Raw genomic sequence first — 20,855 nt, forward strand, 5'->3', positions numbered from 1 at the left:
GTGTCTAATGTTGTAAGTGAAGTCTCATTTTTTGTTGCAACTGTTTTTTTCCATTTCTGTCAATTTGAGTGTTGGCCATCTTGCCTTACCAGGGTATTTAAAGATCTTCTCAATGCAAAATGTAATCAAATGTATTTACATAATCCCAAATGCATTTAAAGGATTTATGTTTCAAGTATGTATGCATCACATTCATTTCAAATACAGTGTAAATGGGAACATCTCAGACATGAAATATAGGACCTGATCCAATTTAAATTGCTGACTCATGCACTTCCTTAGAGATAATGGTTCCCTTGCAGTCCTATAGGTTCTGATGCAATATCTGTGGAAGATGATTTTTTCTAATTAATTGCTTTAACAACTTGCACAGGAGCTGAAAGAGAATGTATGTTTGTGTTTTTTAATAAAGAATTTATATATTAGCTGTTTCACTGGGGCGCATATATATAATATATAAAATACACACTCAATGCAACATACTTTAGTGTTCCTCTTAAAGAAAGACTTCTTTTGTAGGTGTTAGTCTATGCACCATCTTTGTTATCTAAAAGCAAAAACCTTAACTGTGCAAGCACTCAAATCTTTTGAAACTGTGATCCTTTGCCATTTTTTACCTTGCATAACGATTTGAGAAAAGAACCATCTACGTTATCTTTAATATTAAATGCAAACTTAAGATGCCTGCTTTTAGTAGTATTACAAAAATCTAAACCTTCTTAAATGTTTTTATGTAAACATTGTGCTCGTTTTTGCACCTGTATCAGGGAATGCTCCATGGGCAGCAACCTGCAAGTGACGAGTACAAAACCAGTGAACATAAACCGCTGCCGGGACGGAAAAGTGAATGCACTTTTTACAATTATTTTCAGTTTTTAATCTTTCCTCCTCCTCCTACCACCCCCTAATCGTCATGTTCAGGTATTCACGTCACGCAGACTAAAGGGCCTAAACTCATCTCGGGTGGCTGAGAGCAAACCCGGGCCCTGCTTCAGCGAAAACGGAGCTTGCGGGAAACCGCGGCGCTACTGCAGCCTCCACCCTGTTCCCAGCGGACCAGCCTCCGCTGGCCTCTCCCACCCTTTCGACTCTTTCCGGAACCGTTCGGATATCTCCGTACTGCGGCAGGCGCCTTCGGCTTCACTCGGCTGTTTCCGTGCACAGGCTCTGAAGGCCGCCTCCTCAGCGGGGTGGGGCCCTCTCCCTTCGGTTCCGGCCGGAGCCATTCGCCTCGTTCCGTGGCTAGCGATCGCTCTGCAGTGATCACGTCATATCCGGGCCAGCCTCTATAAAGGCTGGAACGGCGGGTGGCGCGCGGGGAGTCTGTCTGACGGGCGGAGACCTCGGGGCTGGGCTCGTCTCGGCGGACCCTTCACACGGACTTGGTGAGGAGGGAGCAGGGGGCTGGGTGGGCCAGTTGAAGGCGAGCTCAGCTGGGCTCTCGCAGGGGCCCTTAGCCTGCGGGTGTAGAGCGCCCCTCCCAGTCCCGGTTGGCCATAGAGGCGTTGCAGGGACAGGTGTAAAGCCCTGAGGTATCCCAGTCTTCCCCGAGGCTCGCCTCATGGCGACCGGAGGATGGGTGGGGTAGCGGTGGGTGTCCCTTCTGTGCCTGCAGAAGCTCAGCAGGGAAAGCTCTCCTGCTTAGCGACAGCGCCCCGCTTACGTCCTCATTTCCCTGGGGCTCGCCTAAGCTCGCTCGCGGCAGCCGAGGGATCCTTGCTAATGTTCGGTTTCCCAAAGATGGGTTTAGAGCTTTGACATTCTCTTCCCAGGCTCGCTTCTTGTCATCGCTATTAACATAGTCTCTGCAAAGAGACGCTGTCCCTCCCTCCCTCCCTCCCGTCTCGCTTGAGTACAGGCGAGCTCAGGGCGGATACGACAGTAGTGCAATGAGTGGCTGTATTTCTGTTACTCTTTCCTGATGGGGTCGGGACGGGAAGGAGGTTGTGGGGATGGAGAAACAGACGATTTGTGTGTGTGTGTGTGTGTGTGTGAAAGAGAGCGACGCGGATCCGCCCTGTGTAGCTCCCAGCAGCAGTAGCAGGAATTTCATTCACTGCCCTGAGGAGCGAATAAACACCCTGATAGATAACCGTGCCAGCAAATCTCCCTCCCTACAGAAAGAGCAGGGGAGATTTGCATCCCCCCCCGAAGCAAGCTTTGCAGCCTAATTACTTCTGCCAGCTTTGGGGGAAAATCTCGAGAGGTAAAAAGAAATTGATCACAGAGAGGCTGACTGTCGGTAGTAACCCAGTCAGTGGATTCATTTCACAGCAATGGCTTCCCTCCCTGAGCCTTCACAAGCCCATCCCCTGTCCAAGGTCAGGAGATGCAGAAAAGTGAGGGAGATATTCTGGATTTCTAGATGGTGGCTGGAGAACTTCTTCCCCAATATATTTTTTTAATAGTCCTGGACTTTAACTGTTACACGAAGGAATTTTTTCTTTTATTTAAATGCTTGATTGAAACACACAGCAAAATCCTTCATCCTAACTGGAAGAGGCTTGTAAATAGCTTTAAATTAATCTCCTAAAATGAATGATTGAGTCTCTTTCCAAATGTGTGACTTTGCAAGACTACAGATGCTTGACATAAGGGCGGAAAGGGGAGAATCATGGCTCATTTTACAAGATAAATCAGGATTTTGGCCTGGTTTTCTCACCTTGTTCATGCAATTACAGAGCACATCATATTCCTGATAAATCAAGGGAATGTCAGCTGTGTTTGTTCTGTTTGAATGGTTATCCATGTATTGTAAAATAAATATGGGTTGGCAGTTTACAAATACTTCTGTAGTGTAATCATTTATGTTAATATTTAAAACACTTATTTTTGTTTGGTATTCCAAGTGTCCATGTGTATGCAGCAGTAATATTAGAATAGCTTTTTCTCGAGTCAGGATTCTTTAATATCATTTTTCAGTGAATGATTGTACTTTCCAATCCTTTAATCTTAAAATATACATGGCTACTGAGCAATTTGCCACTCAGATTTAAATAGGCTCAGGAAGACAGTTGTGTTAATGTGAAGAATAGGATGCAGAAAAAAGGCTCCTGGGAATGGTTCTGTATCTCTGATAAAAATGTGTCCTGATCCAAGAATGCTCCTTAAGGTTTTCTGTCCACACCAAAGTGGTAGAAGATTCTATAGATTGTTTTTTGTGAGAGGCCTTGATCAGAATTTCATACTGGTTCAGAATAAAATGTTCTTTAAAACAAAAAAAAATCACTGGATAGCCTTGTGAGTTTTAATGCGATTAACAAATCAGCCTTGCTGTGAAATTTGCATTGAGCTAGCAGTGTGTTTATAAAATGTGTTCCAAAAAGAATGAACAAAAGGATTGAAAACTAGGAGGACTTCTGCAGCATTGTGAAGGGTTCATAAGTGTAGTAATGGAACCACTGGACTGTGTCAAATCATTGAATTAAGAGGTTATAGAGCTCACATGGGGTAATTTATTTCCATTTCTGTTGCAACTGAAATCTTGTATTTGGAAAGGTCAAACCAAGGTTCAACAATAAAAAAAAAAATAGATGGTGTGCTTCTGTGAGCTCCATAGTTGGTGAGATTAATAAACACATTTTATTTTAGTTTTAAGTGTGGTATTAACCCCATCCCAGAATAAGCCTTGTTTATCATCTTTCCCTATGCACAAGCAAAGTAAGAGCAGTCTCAGTCTTTTCAGACAGGGTGGCACCTCTGATTGCGAGTTGTCAATTTTAAAACTATCCTTCTCATCACTTCATGAAAATAATTTTTAAAGTCTGCATTGCCCTAATTTTATCTGTGTAATAACTTTGTATGCTATTCATCTATTATATATTTTTGGATAAAATCAGACTCATTCTTGGGGTGTGAATTGCTTGCTTGCCCACCAGTCTGGGACAAGTAATTTTAAACTGAGACTTTTCTTACCCTGATGTAATAGTATTCCTTCTCCTCCCCCGCCCCACAATTTGTCTCTGGAGCAGACACCAGAATAATGGGGTGGAGCAGATTGCAGATGTTGTTGAAGTAGACTGCCAAGTGCAGTCCAGCACCATGTGCCCGTTGCTGGCCATGGATCAAATAAAGTGGCAATCTGCCTTCTTACTGCTGTAATTGTTTTACCCTAAGCTGTGATAATGCCATGCTAGATATGCACTTGCTTCAGAAAGCCCAAAGGCACGTAACTGCAATTGTCCCTGTACAGGAACATGGATTGCAGTATACTCATGGAAAATGCAGACTAGGGGATGCAGGGAACTGAAGAGTTAAAATTCAGTGTATCAGTCATACTTAGTAATCCACCTGCTCCTTGAGCAGCAGTCCCCCCAAAATACTTTCAATCACAGATTTTATTTACTGCACATATTTCACATGGGAAGTGAATTTAAGTATTTTGGAGGAGATTTATATTTAAAGTTTGCTTGTTAAGCATGTTTGTTTCTGAGGCTGTATTTTAAGTCATCTTGTCTGATGAATTTGTATATGGAAGTGTAGTTTACCAAGTGAAATCACTTTCTTTACCTGTAATTTTTTTCCTTTCATTTAATTTTTTGAAATGGAAAATGATATGCATCTTAAGTCAATTCTCCATCATTTTAATTACATTTGTTTATTTATATTCTTAACATTGTTGCATGCAGCAGCTTACATAACAATCATTCCAAATTACATGTGATGAGGAGAGGAAATAGAAAGGTGCATTTGTTTGACCTATGTTACTACATTTGTAGATAGTGGTATATTATCTTGATTTCCGCCTCCCTTTTAGACTCTACATTCCTCCATCATGTTATCGTTTCGTAAACTCAAAGTCCAGGTATTTTACAAAATGCATGCAGTGGAGTCACTGTTTCTTCATTTGCCTGCCTTTGTTGCAGTGATGACCTTTTTGTACCAAAACCCAACCTGTTTTGAGAGCTGTGTATGTGTATAGACTCTAGAGCATAAAATACAGCATGACAAATATAGTAGTTGCTTTTTTGCACTCTGTGGAGTGGAGATTGAAACAGAAAAAATTCACTGACTTCTCATTTTCTTTTCCTTGCTGTGATGCATGGTGTGTGATCATAGTTTTGTCTGATCTACTGTTGTTGTGGATTAACTTTTATTAAGTTTTATTTTGCTTTAAAGGGCTTTGGCCAAGAAAATATTTTTAATTACCGCATCCCGCATCTGAAAATCTACCGTGATGTACTGTTTAATGTAAATTACTATAAACTGAAAAATTGGCCTTCTTTCCTATTCTGTCAATATATACAGACTGCGCAATCATTGTATAATTGCAGGGTAGCCACTGATGTGCGGATTTTTGTAAAATGGTGGTCAAATAAATAAGATTAATGAACAGAACTTGAGCTGGGTAATAAGAACAATATAAAGTCTCTTATTATGGGGTAAAATAAGGTGTGTTTATATATAATATATAGCTTAGTTACAGTAAAAGGTGATGATTGCAAGATAATATTATTAAGAGATAAGTTGTAAGTTAAAAGGTTATTTACGCTGGGCTCACACTGTTTCTCAACTCTGCATTTCCAGATTTTGATGCAATGCAGTCAGGGTAATTTACCTTCTCTTGAGCTTCAGTGCGGAGTGCAATCCCTGCTGACCTCTGGATAGTTATGTTAAAGGTCTGCGGTCATAGTTAAAGAGTTGTACCTAATGAACTATAATCAATGGTGAAATTCAGCTATTTTATATAACATCTTCAAATTAGAGTGGCAAAATTTAAAAAGAAAACCTTTAAGACTATCTTGCATTCTTAAAAATGTACAGTTGTCAGTGCGCAAACAATGAGATCATACTAAAGAAGACTGCTGTGTCCAATGTTTTACTCCTATATAAAAGTTTCATTTTCACTATTCAGTTCCTTTGTACTTTCATTTCTTGTGTCCACGTAATGCACTATTAGATTCTTCTGTTTGAATTTTGCCTATTCTGCTGTTAGTCCATACTAATATGCAGCAGCTTTAAATGATCTGACTTTAAACAGACAGAAACCAAGACATTTGAATTTATTATTGCAACACTTTCCTTCACGTACCCATTTTTGCTTGTGTATTGCAGGGGTTTCTAAGCATTTGAGTGGTCTTTCTTACTAGTGTCCTAAAGTATTGACACACAGTATGGTTTTAAAGCTGAAATTGCACCCTCAATTTGAGTTTTGATATTTTGTGAACTTAAATAGATCCTTTCCAACAACAATAAACTAAATGAGTGGGTATTAATTTCCCTTCTTATAGTACAGTAAATTAAAAAAAAACCATAAAGGATTTTAATATGATATACTGCAATGTCTTCTTCACTTCCTTCCCAGCATTGTATCAGCACATGGAATTTTCTTCAAAAACCTAAAGAGCCCCACCATACTTCCTTTCCAGAAATTCTTCTCCCTTTTTCACCCTGGATAATTTATATTAACTAAGTTAAAACCAAAATTGGCATTATAAATTGTATTTAACTGTTAAACTTTATGAATGTTTCAGATACGGCTTACTAGCTCCTTAAAAACTTCAGGAAAGCCCTGAATGGAACAAGTGAAAATAAGATGTCTACTTATTACAATTCTTTTCCCAGACCTGAAGAAGAGCTTTTTGTGGCTCGAAAGCATCTCTCTCTCTCACCCACCAACAGAATTTGGTCCAATAAATGATATTACCTCACCCACCTTGCCTTTCTCCATATTAAAATTGACATTGGGGGTGGATAAAATACTTACTACTTATATATATTATTTGATTTTGTTTAATAAGAATCTCCCCTTCTCTTCCCTCCCAAAGGAAAGAAAATGAAAAGCATGTAATGTAATAGCTATGAAAAATCATTAAAATACTTTAAAATTCATATGAATACAAAAAAAGCATCTGGAACTGCTAAGGTTTTTTTTTGTCAGAATAGGAGGGCAGTATATGTAAAAGCATATGGCTTGCTGCAAGCATGCTCACTATATGCATACTAAACAATAAGTGCTTATTTTAAGAGATGGTTACTATTTTATTACATTCTGCAAGTACTGATCACCATAATACTGGGGTGCTTTTTTGAAAAATTAGTTTCGGTAGCTTTGCGTAATTATAAAAATGGTCTTGTGCTAAAATCTTGTATACAGAATTTGAACACTTTATAAATTGTACAGCCAAGTTTTAAGCCCTGAAAACATGATTTAGAAATGAAAATGCTGACAGCCATTATATTGTCCAACTATAATTCCTGCTAACCCATCTAGATACAACTGCTTTCCATGGTTGAATGATGTTGCTGACATTACTGTTGCATTGTTGTATCTATAAATATACACAGTTGAACATAACCATTCAAATGCTTAGCATACCTCTTTTTAAAAAAAATTGTTGTAGAAGACTAATCCTTGGCATATACAGTGCATTTGAAGAAGTCTGAGAGTAATAGACATTTTTGTTTCAAAATTCATTCCACTCACTGGCCATTGCAGTCTTTTTAAAAACACAAACTATGATTATAAATTGAAAATTTAAGAGTAAATGTGAGACAAAGTAGTGGTAGTTTTAAAACCATTAACTTGCAAGCTTTTCATAGAGACGATTGATTGATGGGTGTTTTTTTTTTTTAAATAGTTTCACAGTATTTAAGAATAATGGTAAATGTAGAAATATCATAAAGCATTTTTTAAGGAAGATATGTGTGACTTTGGAGCTATTTTTCTGATGGTTTTAGCTATCTAGAAGACAGGTTTTCAAAAGAAAATAACCTATTTAATTCAGACAGCCTTCCTGAACAGTCTGGAACTTTCTGTCTGTCTGACCTTATCAGCCCAGTGCAGATTGCAATGGGAGGGGCTGGTCTTGCACTATACCAGTCTCAGTCATCTAGCACAGTAATGTGTGGAATGTGATGTCTGTAAGTACAGAGACCAAGAATGAAGTGAGTTATCTGGTGTCAAGCTAGTCATTTGATGTCATGTATCAGAGGGATAGCCGTATTAGTCTGTGTCCACAAAAATGAGGAGTCCGATGGCACCTTTAAAGACTAAACAGATTTATTTGGGCATAAAATTTCGTGGGTAAAAAACCCAGACGCATCTGTAGAAGTGGGTTTTTTACCCACGAAAGCTTATGCCTAAATAAATCTGTTTAGTCTTTAAAGGTGCCATCGGACTCCTCGTTGTTTTTCTAGTCATTTGAATAAATCTGAATTACAACAATGTTTATGTGGAATTTTTTTAAGCAACCTCAAGCTGCTTTTATAGCTTTCCTTGTTTATACTGTTGGAGCCCTTTATAGGGAAAGGGAGAAACATTTTAGTTATACAATTAAACCGCAGAAGATTTAGAAACAGGTCAATGAATTGCTCTTTGGCTCCACACAGAGTTGCTTTAATTTTGAGATGAAAATATTGAATGCAGACTGCATCATTCTGCAGCATCGGTGACTTTTATGCTCAGAGCTCCCCAGTGACTGCTGATAACATTTTGGCAGAACAGAAGCATGCTTACGTCAGCTGATTTGCTGCAGGAAAGAACAGTCCATTATTGCTAGACCAAAGCACTTCTTTTACAATTGACTTGGTCTACTTACTGTAGTTACAAAGAGTCTTTTATTTTGCAAATTCCAGCAAAAAGATAACCCAGTTAACTAGTTGAATTACGAAATATATTTCCTATTTTAAATAAGATATATATATATATATATAAAAATAAACTATTGAAGGCATTTTTAGTAGCTAAATGTAGGGTTATAACAAAAGAGTATAACACTAGAGTCTAACGAAAAAACAGGATTTTAATTTTTGCTAGTAGTACAAATAATCAGAATAGGCAGCAATGAGATAAGATGTAGTTGAGCAGGTGCAGATCAGGATTAAAACACTCTCCAACCCCACCCCTCTTGAGCAGTTTTTTAAAAGTTGGTTTAATCATAGCTAGAAAACAGGACACGAGAAGTGCATTTTTAGTAATGAATAGCTTATGTTCTCAACGTCATCCCTGCTTGAAGGCTAAGCTTAAACACGGTAGAAAGAGCAACTATTTTGTCAGAAAAATTAACGTGTAGATGAGCTGAGATTACATTTGGGGTTTATGGTTATGTGAGATTAAAATTTTGCTAATCTGATTGAGGCGTTGCCATTTTTATCAGATTGAAGTTTGAGTATATTTGTACAATATAGGGCATGCAGACTTTTTCATGTGCTAGCTTTCTTGGAAAGTAATGGGTGAAACACGCATTTTTATTACTTAAAAAATTAAAGCATAGCAGAATTTCCGTCCCCTCACTTTAACTGCCGCAATGCAGCGGGGCCTCAGAGTTCACAAGTGTAACAACTGCTGCTGAAATGGCTGTTTTACAGCAGGGTGTGACTGTGCTGGAAGAGAGCTTTGGAATGTGTGAATTCGCCCCCATGTGTTCCTTTCTATCTGATGGTCCCTTTCCAAGTGCCTGTAATCTGAAGAGGAAATATGTCTGTAACATATATTTTTCCCACCTGTGGAATTTTGCATGAAATCATACCCAGATGCATTTCTGATTTAGACATACAGCTGGGTAGAGACTAAATAACAATTCCTCATTCAACAGCATCTCCTAGAGATCGCCTGCCTTTCCCTGTATGTGATTTGTTTTCATTACTTTTCTCATAAGAGTGATGCATTCTCTGGACTGTGTTTCCATCTTGATATGCGTAGGATTTACATGATTAGCAATACAGGGAGATGTACATGTAAATAACTGCACATTAAGGTAAGAATTTGCCTGTAAACTGTGAAACCTGAAAAATTATTTTATTTTATAAGCAGAAAATGTTCATTGCAAAAATCTCGGGGATGGTCACTGATTGGTTAAATGTTTACGTGTATTAGCTCTTAATGACACTGACTGTAATGAACAGAATTTTATTTTAGGTCCCATTTGTCCTTAATACTTCTGTGCCACCAGAACTTTTGGTATTGGAGGATCAAGCTCCCTCTTTACAGTTAAATTTTGATGAAGCTACAAAGAAACCAGAAGGGGGTGAAACCTTTAATGGAAAGTGGCTGCAGGAGTGCAATATTTATTCTTTTCAAAATACTTCAAGTATTTCAAAATACTTTTTTTGCAAACGGACTGCAATCAAGATATACAGCAGAGAAGGATAATTAATGATTAAATCCTACTATTTCTCTTCCTTCCCCAAATGTTGACTTCTGTGAAATACAGTGTGAACTTGCTGTGTACTGGGTTTTAAAGTTTTATGTAAAATAGAAAGTTTTGTTTTGTTTTACAAGTTTCTTTGTGTAAGAGAATGAGGAGAACATATATAGGGCCTTTTAGCCATTCTATAAAAAACAGTAATATTGTTTGTCTTTCTGTTGTTATAAGCATTTTTTTTAAATAAACAACCCTAAGATTTTAAACATTTTTTCAGTAGCAATAGTGGGGCAGTTTTTCTTCTTTTTTTCCATGTACTTAACTCCGTCATTTATATTGCTGGGTTTTCTTTGATCTCCAGTCCAGACTTTTAAGAAACAAGTGGTTGTTCAGTCTTTTCATGGGCATTTCCTTTCTAATGCTTTCTTGCTAGAAGGGTTTCTTTATACAGGAAACACTAGATCTGTAAATAAACCATGTGTGAGACTAAAAACAAACTTTCCTTACTCAGATCTTTACATATTTGCCTTTGTTTCATGTCAGAAGCAAAGTTATTAATTGAAGTTTTTTGACTTTCAGAAAATGGATCCAAGTGGTGTAAAAGTGCTGGAAACAGCAGAGGATATCCAAGAGAGGCGCCAGCAAGTTTTGGATCGATACCACAGGTTCAAGGAACTGTCTACTCTGAGACGCCAAAAGCTTGAAGATTCCTATCGATTCCAGTTTTTCCAGCGTGATGCAGATGAGCTGGAAAAATGGATCCAGGAGAAACTCCAGATTGCATCTGATGAGAATTACAAAGACCCAACCAATTTACAGGTAAGTCCTATTTCTGTGTCTCCCACCTTTCCACCCCAGCACTATTAGCCTCCAAGCATACCAGGTTCACTCTGTGGAATAAATACAACAAACGTAAAAGTGTAGCTGAAATAATATAGTGTGATAAAAGGAGCTGGATACAAACATCTACAAAGCTTTCTTCAGTAAACTGGTTTCTAAGTTGATCCACTGTTAATGAAGTGTTGTAATAATGGATTAGTCACTTAAACCTTATTGGCCCTTAAAAGAATGGAATGTCAGTACAGCCTTTTTATTTCCAGAATCCATTGGACACTTAAGTTATGTGAGTAGATTTGGGTAAATTCTTATTATTCCCATAGAATTTACATTTGCAGAAAATTATGCTGTGTGGGAGGGATTACCTCCGAAGTGTTTGAACACTTTGCAGCACATAAGCAAACAAAAATAAAATAACTAAAATTGAGATGTTTGAATCCACCCATGAAACTTATGGTACAGCTATTATTTCAAATGTGCTGTTTGACTGTGTGTGAATGCTACTACAAGTGCAAAAAGTGTAATAAATGTACTGGTGTTTGGGGGGCGTTGTGGAAGAAGGCAGCTGCTCAGATTGTAGTCATCATCTTTAACATTTTACTTACAGGGGAAACTGCAGAAACACCAAGCCTTTGAAGCTGAGGTGCAGGCCAATTCAGGGGCTATCATTAAACTGGATGAGACTGGAAACCAGATGGTTAACGAAGGGCATTTTGCATCTGAAACTATAAGAGTGAGTGTTAGAAATCTTTGTTTTCTACAAGTTTTTTTCTTCAGTGTAAATAGACATGTTTATCTCCTTTTTCTAAAAACTTGTCTTCATTCCAAATCTCCCAAACTGTGTATCGCAGCACCAAGTCTATTTTTAAAATACTTGTTGATATGCTATATTATCTACAAGTTTTGACAAATTCTGGATTATTAAAAAAACTGCTTTCTTTGAACCCTCTATCAGTGCTTTTACTTTACTCATTCTCCTATATATTCTCATTCCACTGGCTATGTTTCTTATTCTAGCTTACTCCTGATTATACTTTACCGGTTTTTACTAAGCTACTGCTCTTACTTTACACTCATCCGGTTTTTTTAAGGCTTATTTGGTGGAGAGGGCGGGGGTGTAAATTCACCCTTTCCAGGTCTTGATTCAATTTACATATCAATTAGGCAAATTGATAAGTAGTTTGCAGACATCAATGATGCACAACTCTTTAACAGAACAAATACGTTTTCCAAATATTTTAAAGCTCTTCTTTTGTCACTTCTTAAAAAGGCTCTAAAAGGTAAAGCTCTTCAAAAAGAAGAGAAATCGGTGACGGGACCTTTTCACAATTATCAAATTTACTGATAAATTTTATTACATTTCTAATATACAGCTGAGTTAAGGGTGGAGTCTTACAGAGGCGGAATGACCACTTTGTGTCATTATTTTAGAACACTTTATAAATTATGCATATTAGCCATAGCCATCTCATTGTATAAGGGTATTTTGGTCTTGTAATTTATCCTTAACAAAAGTAAGAAATTACTTTTCAAGTAAGTGGTCGAATTCCTTTAAAAATATTGAAAATCCTGGGACATATGGTGATCAATGTAAACTTTAATTTGTATTCTGTTTTGGAATGGTAACCTGTCAATGGTTTAGTCTTTCACGCCATACAGGACTGCACAGCGCCCAATAGTAACTGCTACTCAAGTTGGGCTCCATATACGAGTAGGTGAATCTTTGACTGTGCAATGCTGCTGTCACTTTCTCTTTGAATGCCTTTCTTCCTCTTTGATTGATGGTTTGCAGCATGCTGTTGGACAGTGTTAGAGATTCACGTAGTGTGAGCTCCTTCTCTCCTGTAAACTTCCATAACTGAGCCTATTAAATACCTTCAATAAGTATGTATCCATGTTAGAGGATCTTTCAGAGATCTAACTTGCCTTTCATGTTACAAATCTCAATGCGCACAGCATTATAAATGATGGGTGAAACAGCTGTTTTCCTGTTTTGCAATTTGTGTGTGCGTGTGTGTGTGTGTGTCTTTTAATTTCCATTAAAGTTTATATAGAGAGAAGTTGGGTGAGATAATGTCTTTTATTGGACCATTGTCTGCTGGTGAAAGAGACAAGCTTTCGAGCTACACAGAGCTCTTCTTCAGATCCTGTGACCCTGACTACACATAAATGTCTAATGGTGGTCTTGTTAGTTGACAGAAGTTCATCCATGCTTTACCTAGTGTAACCTTTATGAAAATAGGAGTTTATGAAAATCTATCATTTTAGGAGTTGAGAAAATAATTGCATTTTAAAGTTTCATCTTTTATGAAATAGAATTATGATGTCTACATCTTATTTATGTCTTTCAGACTCGACTGCAGGAGCTTCATCGACTCTGGGAGCTGTTGCTAGAGAAGATGCGTGAAAAGGGAATCAAGCTGCTGCAAGCCCAGAAGCTGGTGCAGTACTTGCGAGAATGTGAAGATGTCTTGGACTGGATCAATGACAAGGTATATTATGGTTAAAAGAATATCCACTTGTATCATATAGCTTTTACAGCATCCCAATTCTATGAAGGGATTTATATGGATCTGTTTTATCAAAACATTCACTGTCTTATTGTGTTAAGGCACCATATGGGATTTAAATACGGTTTTATGAATTGCTGTAGTTATTTGTGTGCTATAAACAGTAGGTATACAGAGAAATTCTCGGTATATTGAGGATACCATAAATATGATACTCTTTTCTTTGCTTAAGACAACCTTAGGTTGTCTCATAGTGGTTGACTGTACCTTCCCTTCATTGTGAAAACTGCAGCACATAAAAGTAAGGTTTTGTGACATGTATGCTAAAATGAACCAGTATGGAAAGGGAGTGCCTACCCATTGAAAAGTTTATATGTACTTAGCTGTGACTGGAATATCTTTAGAGAACCATTGCAAGAGAGCAATTTGCTTTTGACCTCTCTGAACATTGAAGAAGCGGAACCACAAACCACAATACTAAAGTTTAAAAGCCACAAAATGATCAGCTAGGTTTTCTTAATGATGACTCACTGTTTTGTGGCACTAGGAGTTTAGGCTTGTAAATCCTCCGTAACTGCCATTAAGTATTACAAAATATTTTTCATAAACCTGTCCCTCATTAAAATCAGCAAAGCTGACATGTCAACTTGATATCTAGTCCATGTCAAATAAAGGAGTTACAAGTAGCTTCAATTACTGTACTTGCCCCTAAGTATGCCTGACAATTTTTGAGTTTTTACAGCCACAGCTTCCTGATTAAAAACCAAACCAAAAAAAACAATAGTTGCAGTGGAAAGACCCATGCAAACTAGACAAATGACTGTAGAGCAGAGGTTCTCAAACTGTGGTCCTCAAGCTCCATTCAGGTGGTGCGTGTATAGTTCCCTCTAAGGTGCGCACCTGGGCGGCCGCACACAAGAGAATGAAGGGCCACCCACCTAATTAGTGGAGCTGCACAGGCATGGCTCCATTAATTAGGTGCCTGGACCCTGGAAAAGACACACCTGCATGGTGAGATGGTGGCCTTGGGGGGAATAGGGGTAAGTGGGAGGGGGGCAGTGGGATAAGAAGAAGGGGTGGGGGAATTTCGGATGTGCAGGACTGCGACGGCCAGAGAAAGATGCAACTTTCCTCAGCTCCAGGGCTGTGGCTGCCTGGGAGAGACCCTCCCCCCTCCTTCCCAGAAGACTACTGCTATTAAAATGAGTTATGTGCTTTTTATTTATAGAACAAAAACACGTTAATTATTAAGGTTTTTTTAATATATATCGCTTTTATCCAAAGCGCTTTACAATAGTTAGCTAACGGTACAAACAACATTTGGAAAAATCATTATGTGGTCTGCCGAGAGACTAAGCAAATTTCAAGTGGTCTGCAAAAAAAAAAAAGTTTGAGAACCACTGCTGTAGAGAAACTGATAGCAAAGTAACCAAACTGGAAAAAGTAGAGAAATATTTTTCTCTAATCTCTTTATTATAGCAATCTTAGGTGTTGCTTGTAACAATAGTAAGTGGAAAATTTTTCAGATGAAGTGGATTTTAAGTTGACACAGTGTTCCTTTAAGTCTGCATTTTAAAACTGACTTTAAAGCATAATGAACTTTGTTTTCCCGTACCCACTGTAACTGTCTTTGAAGTGGCAACATTTTGCAGCTTGAACAGCTGGTTTCCCAGTTTCTAATAGGTTTTCTGTGTGTTGGCTTGTGATAGAGAAGATTTTCTTGTTTCCTAATATGCTAGGAAGCGATAGTGACCTCAGAAGAACTTGGCCAGGATCTGGAGCATGTTGAGGTTTTACAAAAGAAGTTTGAAGAGTTTCAGACAGACCTGGCAGCCCATGAAGAAAGAGTAAATGAAGTAAACCAGTTTGCTGGCAAACTTATCCAGGTAAAAATTGGTATTGTGAAAAGGCCTCCTCAGTGATGCTGTTTAGATTCTTCAAGAAGTGTTGGGTAGTAAATTGAAATAATAGTTGTTTTCCAAAAATGTACAGAAGTTGATAGCATACAAGTATAGGTAAGTACCTGAAAGCTATTGTGATAGTTGTAGAAACAGTTGTAACTCAGTGAGCAAAAATTTGCTGTGCTGTGCCAGCTGTCACCTTGGAAAGAAACAGAGGCAACTGTACTTGCATATGGGATAGATCTATAGATGCTGACTATTCTCAACAGGGATTCTTCTGCTGGGTAGATTGAGTAAAGCTCTGTTAGAGAAGAACATTCCTCAAAGGAAAACCCTGTGAGGAGTGGTTTTATAGGAGAAACTGACAAACTCTCATGAAGACCCGAAGTTAAAACTGTTTCTCCACTGCCATCCAAGACTGTGTCATTTTTTACACCTGCAACAAAGAGTCCTGTGGCACCTTATAGACTAACCCTCTTGAAAGCTCATGCTCCAATACGTCTGTTAGTCTATAAGGTGCTACGGACTCTTTGTCGCTTTTTACAGATCCAGACTAACATGGCTACCCCTCTGATACTTTTTACACCAGGTTATCAGCTGGGGGTGAGAAGGCATGGGATTCCAGGACAAATGTGGGGACTGCTTTTCCAAATGCCTACAGTGTACAAAAAGAAGTATAGGTTTTTATGCAAATGTCTTATGAAAGTATTAGATGCTCAGCTGCTGCAGTAAAACTATAAAGTTGAAAGATTGGAAGGAAAGGGAAGGTGTTTATAAACTGATCTTGTAGAAACATGGGAACTGTCTTGGTGTCTGTGGAAATAAATCCATAGACTATAAGCCATCTTTCTTTTGCTCATCAGGAGCAGCACCCTGAGGAGGAACTGATCAAGTCTAAGCAGGATGAAGTAAATGCAGGCTGGCAGCGTCTGAAGGGGCTGGCCCTTCAGAGGCAGGGAAAACTCTTTGGGGCAGCTGAAGTTCAGCGCTTTAACAGGTATGGGCTTGACCGGATTTGTTTGGTGCCTATGACTCTGACTAGACATAAATGTCTAATGGTGCATTCTACTACATTTAAGGTTGTGTGAACACTTGACATCCTCTGTCATGTTTTTGTTTTGCAGTTTATTCATTGTTCCTTCCTGAAGGACCTACAACATCTAGAATGATATCCAGAATAATAATCTGATTTTTCTCCTTACCATTAGACCCCTCCTCTCTCTCCTTTTCCTTGCCAGATGGCAGTTCTGTCTCTCTCTCTGTCTGAAAGCCCCTCCTCTAAATCCAGCCTAAGTAAACTCCAGAAGAGGTGTCCCTCTCTCATGCTGTTGGTTAACTAGTCAGCATGGAGCCACTCTGGCCTCTGATAGATTTTCCTTTCCTCATCACCCTTGTCCATGCTGTCTGATTGCTCTTGGTGATTTCTTGGGATGAGGGAGGAGATCGGTTTTAGTAATCATGGGAGATGAGCCCTGTAGAATCAGTGAGGCTTAGAGAGTGACTGTTTCTGGGAGGAACAGAAGCCACAAATCCTGATCTGCCCCTACATCAGCTGGCCATTTGTGCTCCCAAACCTTAAAAAACACTTGTAAAACTTTCTAGGGTTGTCTAGTTTCCTAAAGATTGATTAACAAGTTTCCGTGTAATGGCAGTTGGATGATATCACCAGGGCTTTATTGTCATTGTTATGTTTGTGACAGGTAGAAGCTTTTTACCTCCTTCCTTTCCTTGTAAGAGAGATGAATGCATATTAATTTGTGTTACTTTTTGAAGGGATGTGGATGAGACTATAAGCTGGATTAAAGAGAAAGAGCAGTTGATGGCCTCAGATGATTTTGGCAGAGACTTAGCCAGTGTGCAGGCTCTGCTGCGCAAGCACGAGGGCCTAGAGAGAGATCTTGCAGCTCTGGAGGATAAGGTACGTAAAGTAGGCATTTTGTCTGTAATTTAAATAATATAATTGTCTTAGAATAAGCTTATGGCAATTTGTTTGTGTGTGTGTCTAGGTAAAGGCTTTGTGTGCAGAAGCTGATCGTCTGCAGCAGTCCCACCCACACAATGCCTCTCAGATCCAAGTGAAACGGGAGGAGCTGATTGCAAACTGGGAGCAGATCCGCACTCTGGCAGCAGAGAGGCATGCTCGCCTGAATGACTCCTATAGGTAGGAATGCTGTATCACTGGAAGGACCTTTTGCATCTCCACCTAAATTAAATACAGGGTTGCAGGGAGGAGAAAGGGAGGCCATTTCCGAGATTTTGAATGAGTTAGTGTTTCAAGACACAACTATTGTACAGAAAATACATGATCTTGCTTCTAAAGTGAATGTGTTCAGGGATTTCTAATGGAAAAAAAAGGATTTACATTTCCAAGATAATATATAGCAATAGCTTTCAAACCTTTTTCTATTGTGGATCTCTGGTATTGGCCACTGTCTGGGAAAAGATATCAAACTAGATGGAACATTGATCTGATCTACCATGACAGTTCCTGTATCCCATGGGATCCTCTTGTTCTCTTTTGCCTCTAATCTCCTAATTACTTGGCTTCTCTGTAGCCATAAATATGCTTGGTTACCTAAAACAATATTGGAGCATTTTTAAGGAAACAAAAGGAAAATAAACTCAGTTGAATGTGGCTGTTTGTTTATATTTATATTGTGTTTTGCTATTTGTCCTCTCCCAGGGTGCAGGATTTTATGTTTATTAATAATGATTCTCCCTTTGATTCCTGTAGCCCACACTGCTCTGATCTCTCCAAGTCACTTTTGTGGTTTGTTTCTGTTCCCCTGTGTATCTGCTTCCCTTTAAAACTTGGTATTGCCAGCAAATTTGGTGGGTGTTAAAGCATATATCAAAGAGATACCTGACAGGGATTCATTAAGACTTCATTTCCTTTTCAAGGAACCCTAAAGGCAGGGGAATATGAAGAAAAGCTGATAGGAAAACAAGGGAATTCTTATTGAAGACCTAGGCATGTGCAGTTGAAGCTTTCTAAAATGGCTGAACTGTCTCTTTTTTTTTTTTCTTTTTCTCTTCTCCCAGTTGTGCATACTTCACTGTTATAACAAAAGCAGGTCTGTGGGTCACATAGATGTCTTCTTTAGATCATTTTGAGAATCGCCACATTAATACTGCCCTTGTTTCCTCTTGGCTCCTAGCATGCAAGCTTGCAGTTAGAAGTATTCCTTTTCCTTTCAACTCAGGTGATATACCACGTTTCCCTGAGGAAAATTGGGTGAAAACTTAAAAATATCAGAAAATATCTCCCTTGACCTTTAATCCTTTAAGGTATAGAAATAGGTCGGGTTTATCTCAGGAGTCGAGATTGTAATTTGGCTGATTACTATAATCATTACGTTATTAGTTATTTTTATGAATTTTTCTCAGAATCTTAACGTGAACGTTCTGTGTTGCAAAAAAAAAAGGGTAAGGATGGAGACCCTGTGCACATAAATGACTTCTGCCATTTGTTTTCCAAAGATTGCAGCGCTTCCTTGCAGACTTTCGTGACCTTACCAGCTGGGTGACTGAAATGAAGGCTCTAATTAATGCTGATGAACTTGCCAATGACGTAGCTGGAGCTGAAGCTCTGCTTGATAGGCATCAGGAGCATAAGGTAATCACAGCCATATAGTGTAATCTGCTTGGCCTCACTTGGAGACTGGTTTATATGTACAGGTTTAGTGCAGTCTTCTGAATCACACTATGTTGTAGCATTAGCATGCTTTGAATTTATATAATTTCAGTTGCATGTACTACATAGCGGCCTATTCTGATTTAAGAGTTCGGATTTTTGCTTCTTGTTTAATAGGTCGATACACAAATGAGCAAATACTGAACTATGTTTCAGATAATTTCTTATTAAAGAAAAATTGGAAACAATAAAGGCTTGTTTTAAAAAAAGTTGAGTTGAACTGAAACCTACACAAACAAGGAGATTAATTCTAGGAATCTAGATTAGCATCTTAACTCCAATCGTGCTTTCCTTTCCTCTCTTCTCGTCCACTCCTAAAATAAATGAATTAAGATAGCGTCCTATCTAATATGATCACTCTAGACTTGAATTTCTTAGCTTCTGTGTATGTATCACACCCTCTATATTATCACACGTGTATACACTGCAGAATTATAGTGGAGCAGGCTCATGTTTTATATCCTAGAGTCCCATTATGTGGTTTCCACATGACATTCTAAAGATAATTTCAGGTAGAACATTACTATCACTCATGCATCTTTCCTTTCTGTATATTCAAGTCATGTTTACTTAGTTGCTCTTTCCACATGAGCTTCACTAAAGCTATGACTAAATTTCTTTGATGGCTGTTTAAATTCTCCAGCCTTATAGGGTTTCCATGAATACGTAAGGTAGCTTGAAATCTGACTTGTAGCTTCTATTTACTAGTCACATTTGAATTATATCTGCATTACTAATACAAGACATCGGACTCTGTTTTCATATATAGATAACTGAATGTCAGTTAATACTCTGGATATCTGAATGCTGTCTTTGGCTTATTTTTCAGTATCTGGCCTGATTTTCAAGTTCATATTTTAATAATAGCTTAAAATAATTGGGTTCGTTTTCCTTTAGAATTTTAGAAACCGTGTGTGTATTTGTTGTTTTCCATAGGGAGAAATTGATGCCCATGAAGATAGCTTTAAATCTGCTGATGAATCTGGTCAGGCCTTGCTGGCTGCTGGGCACTATGCCTCTGATGAAGTTGGAGAAAAGGTAAGTTGGACAGCTCTAAAAAGAGGAGTTGGAAAAGTTCTAATATGTTTCCATTCCTCTCTTAGTTTTTAGTGAGGGATGCAGTTTTTGTTTGAGTCTGGATGCAAAAGTATTTGAGTAGATTATGCTCCCTTTTCTCCTTAATTTAAGCAACATGCTCTTCTCATCCTTCAATTTGGCATAACCTCCATTTGAAGCTAGTGACACTTCTTTATTTTCCCACTGGAAAAATGAATTCTCTAATAGAACAAGTATGTCTCTTTTATCCATGCTTTCAAGTTTGCTGTAATGGAACATACTGTGTATTTCATAGCTTTGGCTCTTAAACTAACAAAGGATTCTCTTATTGTGTGCTGGCTGAAAAAGCACTTTAGATGCCCTGGTTGTGGGGGGGGAAGTGAGGAATTTCAGAAGTCGAGTGAGGTGTTTGAACTCTCTTGTGAAGTGTTCTGGAGACTGAAAAGGTGACACAGACACAATCACTGCTTTATAGAGCCCATGGTTGATTTTGCTGCTGTTGAGATGGAAAAGAACCACACTCCCTGTATTGAGCATGTGTTTCTTCTCCACCCCTCAGCTGACCATCCTTTCAAATGAAAGAACTGCCCTTCTAGAGCTGTGGGAACTTCGCAGACAGCAGTATGAACAGTGTATGGACCTGCAGCTTTTCTACAGAGATACTGAACAAGTTGACAACTGGATGAGCAAACAAGAGGTGAGTGTTTCAATTGCACAGTAGGCAGCACTTGGTTAGATAGCATACAGTAACTCCTCACTTTCCTTGTTACCT

At 38.5% G+C, this 20,855-nt stretch overlaps 1 protein-coding gene across 7 annotated transcripts in view; it reads left to right on the top strand.

The window, feature by feature from the left end:
• Nucleotides 1–1,302: 1,302 nt before the first annotated feature.
• SPTAN1 (spectrin alpha, non-erythrocytic 1) overlaps nucleotides 1,303–20,855 on the top strand; it is a 68,111-nt gene continuing 48,558 nt past the window's right edge. For all 7 annotated transcript variants that reach the window (XM_044992795.1, XM_044992798.1, XM_044992796.1 and 4 more), the window contains exons 1-11: nucleotides 1,303–1,385; nucleotides 10,665–10,904; nucleotides 11,530–11,655; nucleotides 13,274–13,414; nucleotides 15,172–15,318; nucleotides 16,197–16,330; nucleotides 17,107–17,251; nucleotides 17,340–17,494; nucleotides 18,814–18,949; nucleotides 19,964–20,065; nucleotides 20,643–20,780. In XM_044992795.1, the coding sequence (XP_044848730.1) occupies nucleotides 10,668–10,904; nucleotides 11,530–11,655; nucleotides 13,274–13,414; nucleotides 15,172–15,318; nucleotides 16,197–16,330; nucleotides 17,107–17,251; nucleotides 17,340–17,494; nucleotides 18,814–18,949; nucleotides 19,964–20,065; nucleotides 20,643–20,780 (1,461 nt within the window). In that variant the 5' untranslated portion in view covers nucleotides 1,303–1,385; nucleotides 10,665–10,667. The remainder of the gene's footprint in view (nucleotides 1,386–10,664; nucleotides 10,905–11,529; nucleotides 11,656–13,273; nucleotides 13,415–15,171; nucleotides 15,319–16,196; nucleotides 16,331–17,106; nucleotides 17,252–17,339; nucleotides 17,495–18,813; nucleotides 18,950–19,963; nucleotides 20,066–20,642; nucleotides 20,781–20,855) is intronic.

This window comes from Mauremys mutica, chromosome 18, assembly GCF_020497125.1.
Source record: "Mauremys mutica isolate MM-2020 ecotype Southern chromosome 18, ASM2049712v1, whole genome shotgun sequence".
In the NCBI taxonomy this organism is placed as follows: domain Eukaryota; kingdom Metazoa; phylum Chordata; order Testudines; family Geoemydidae; genus Mauremys; species Mauremys mutica.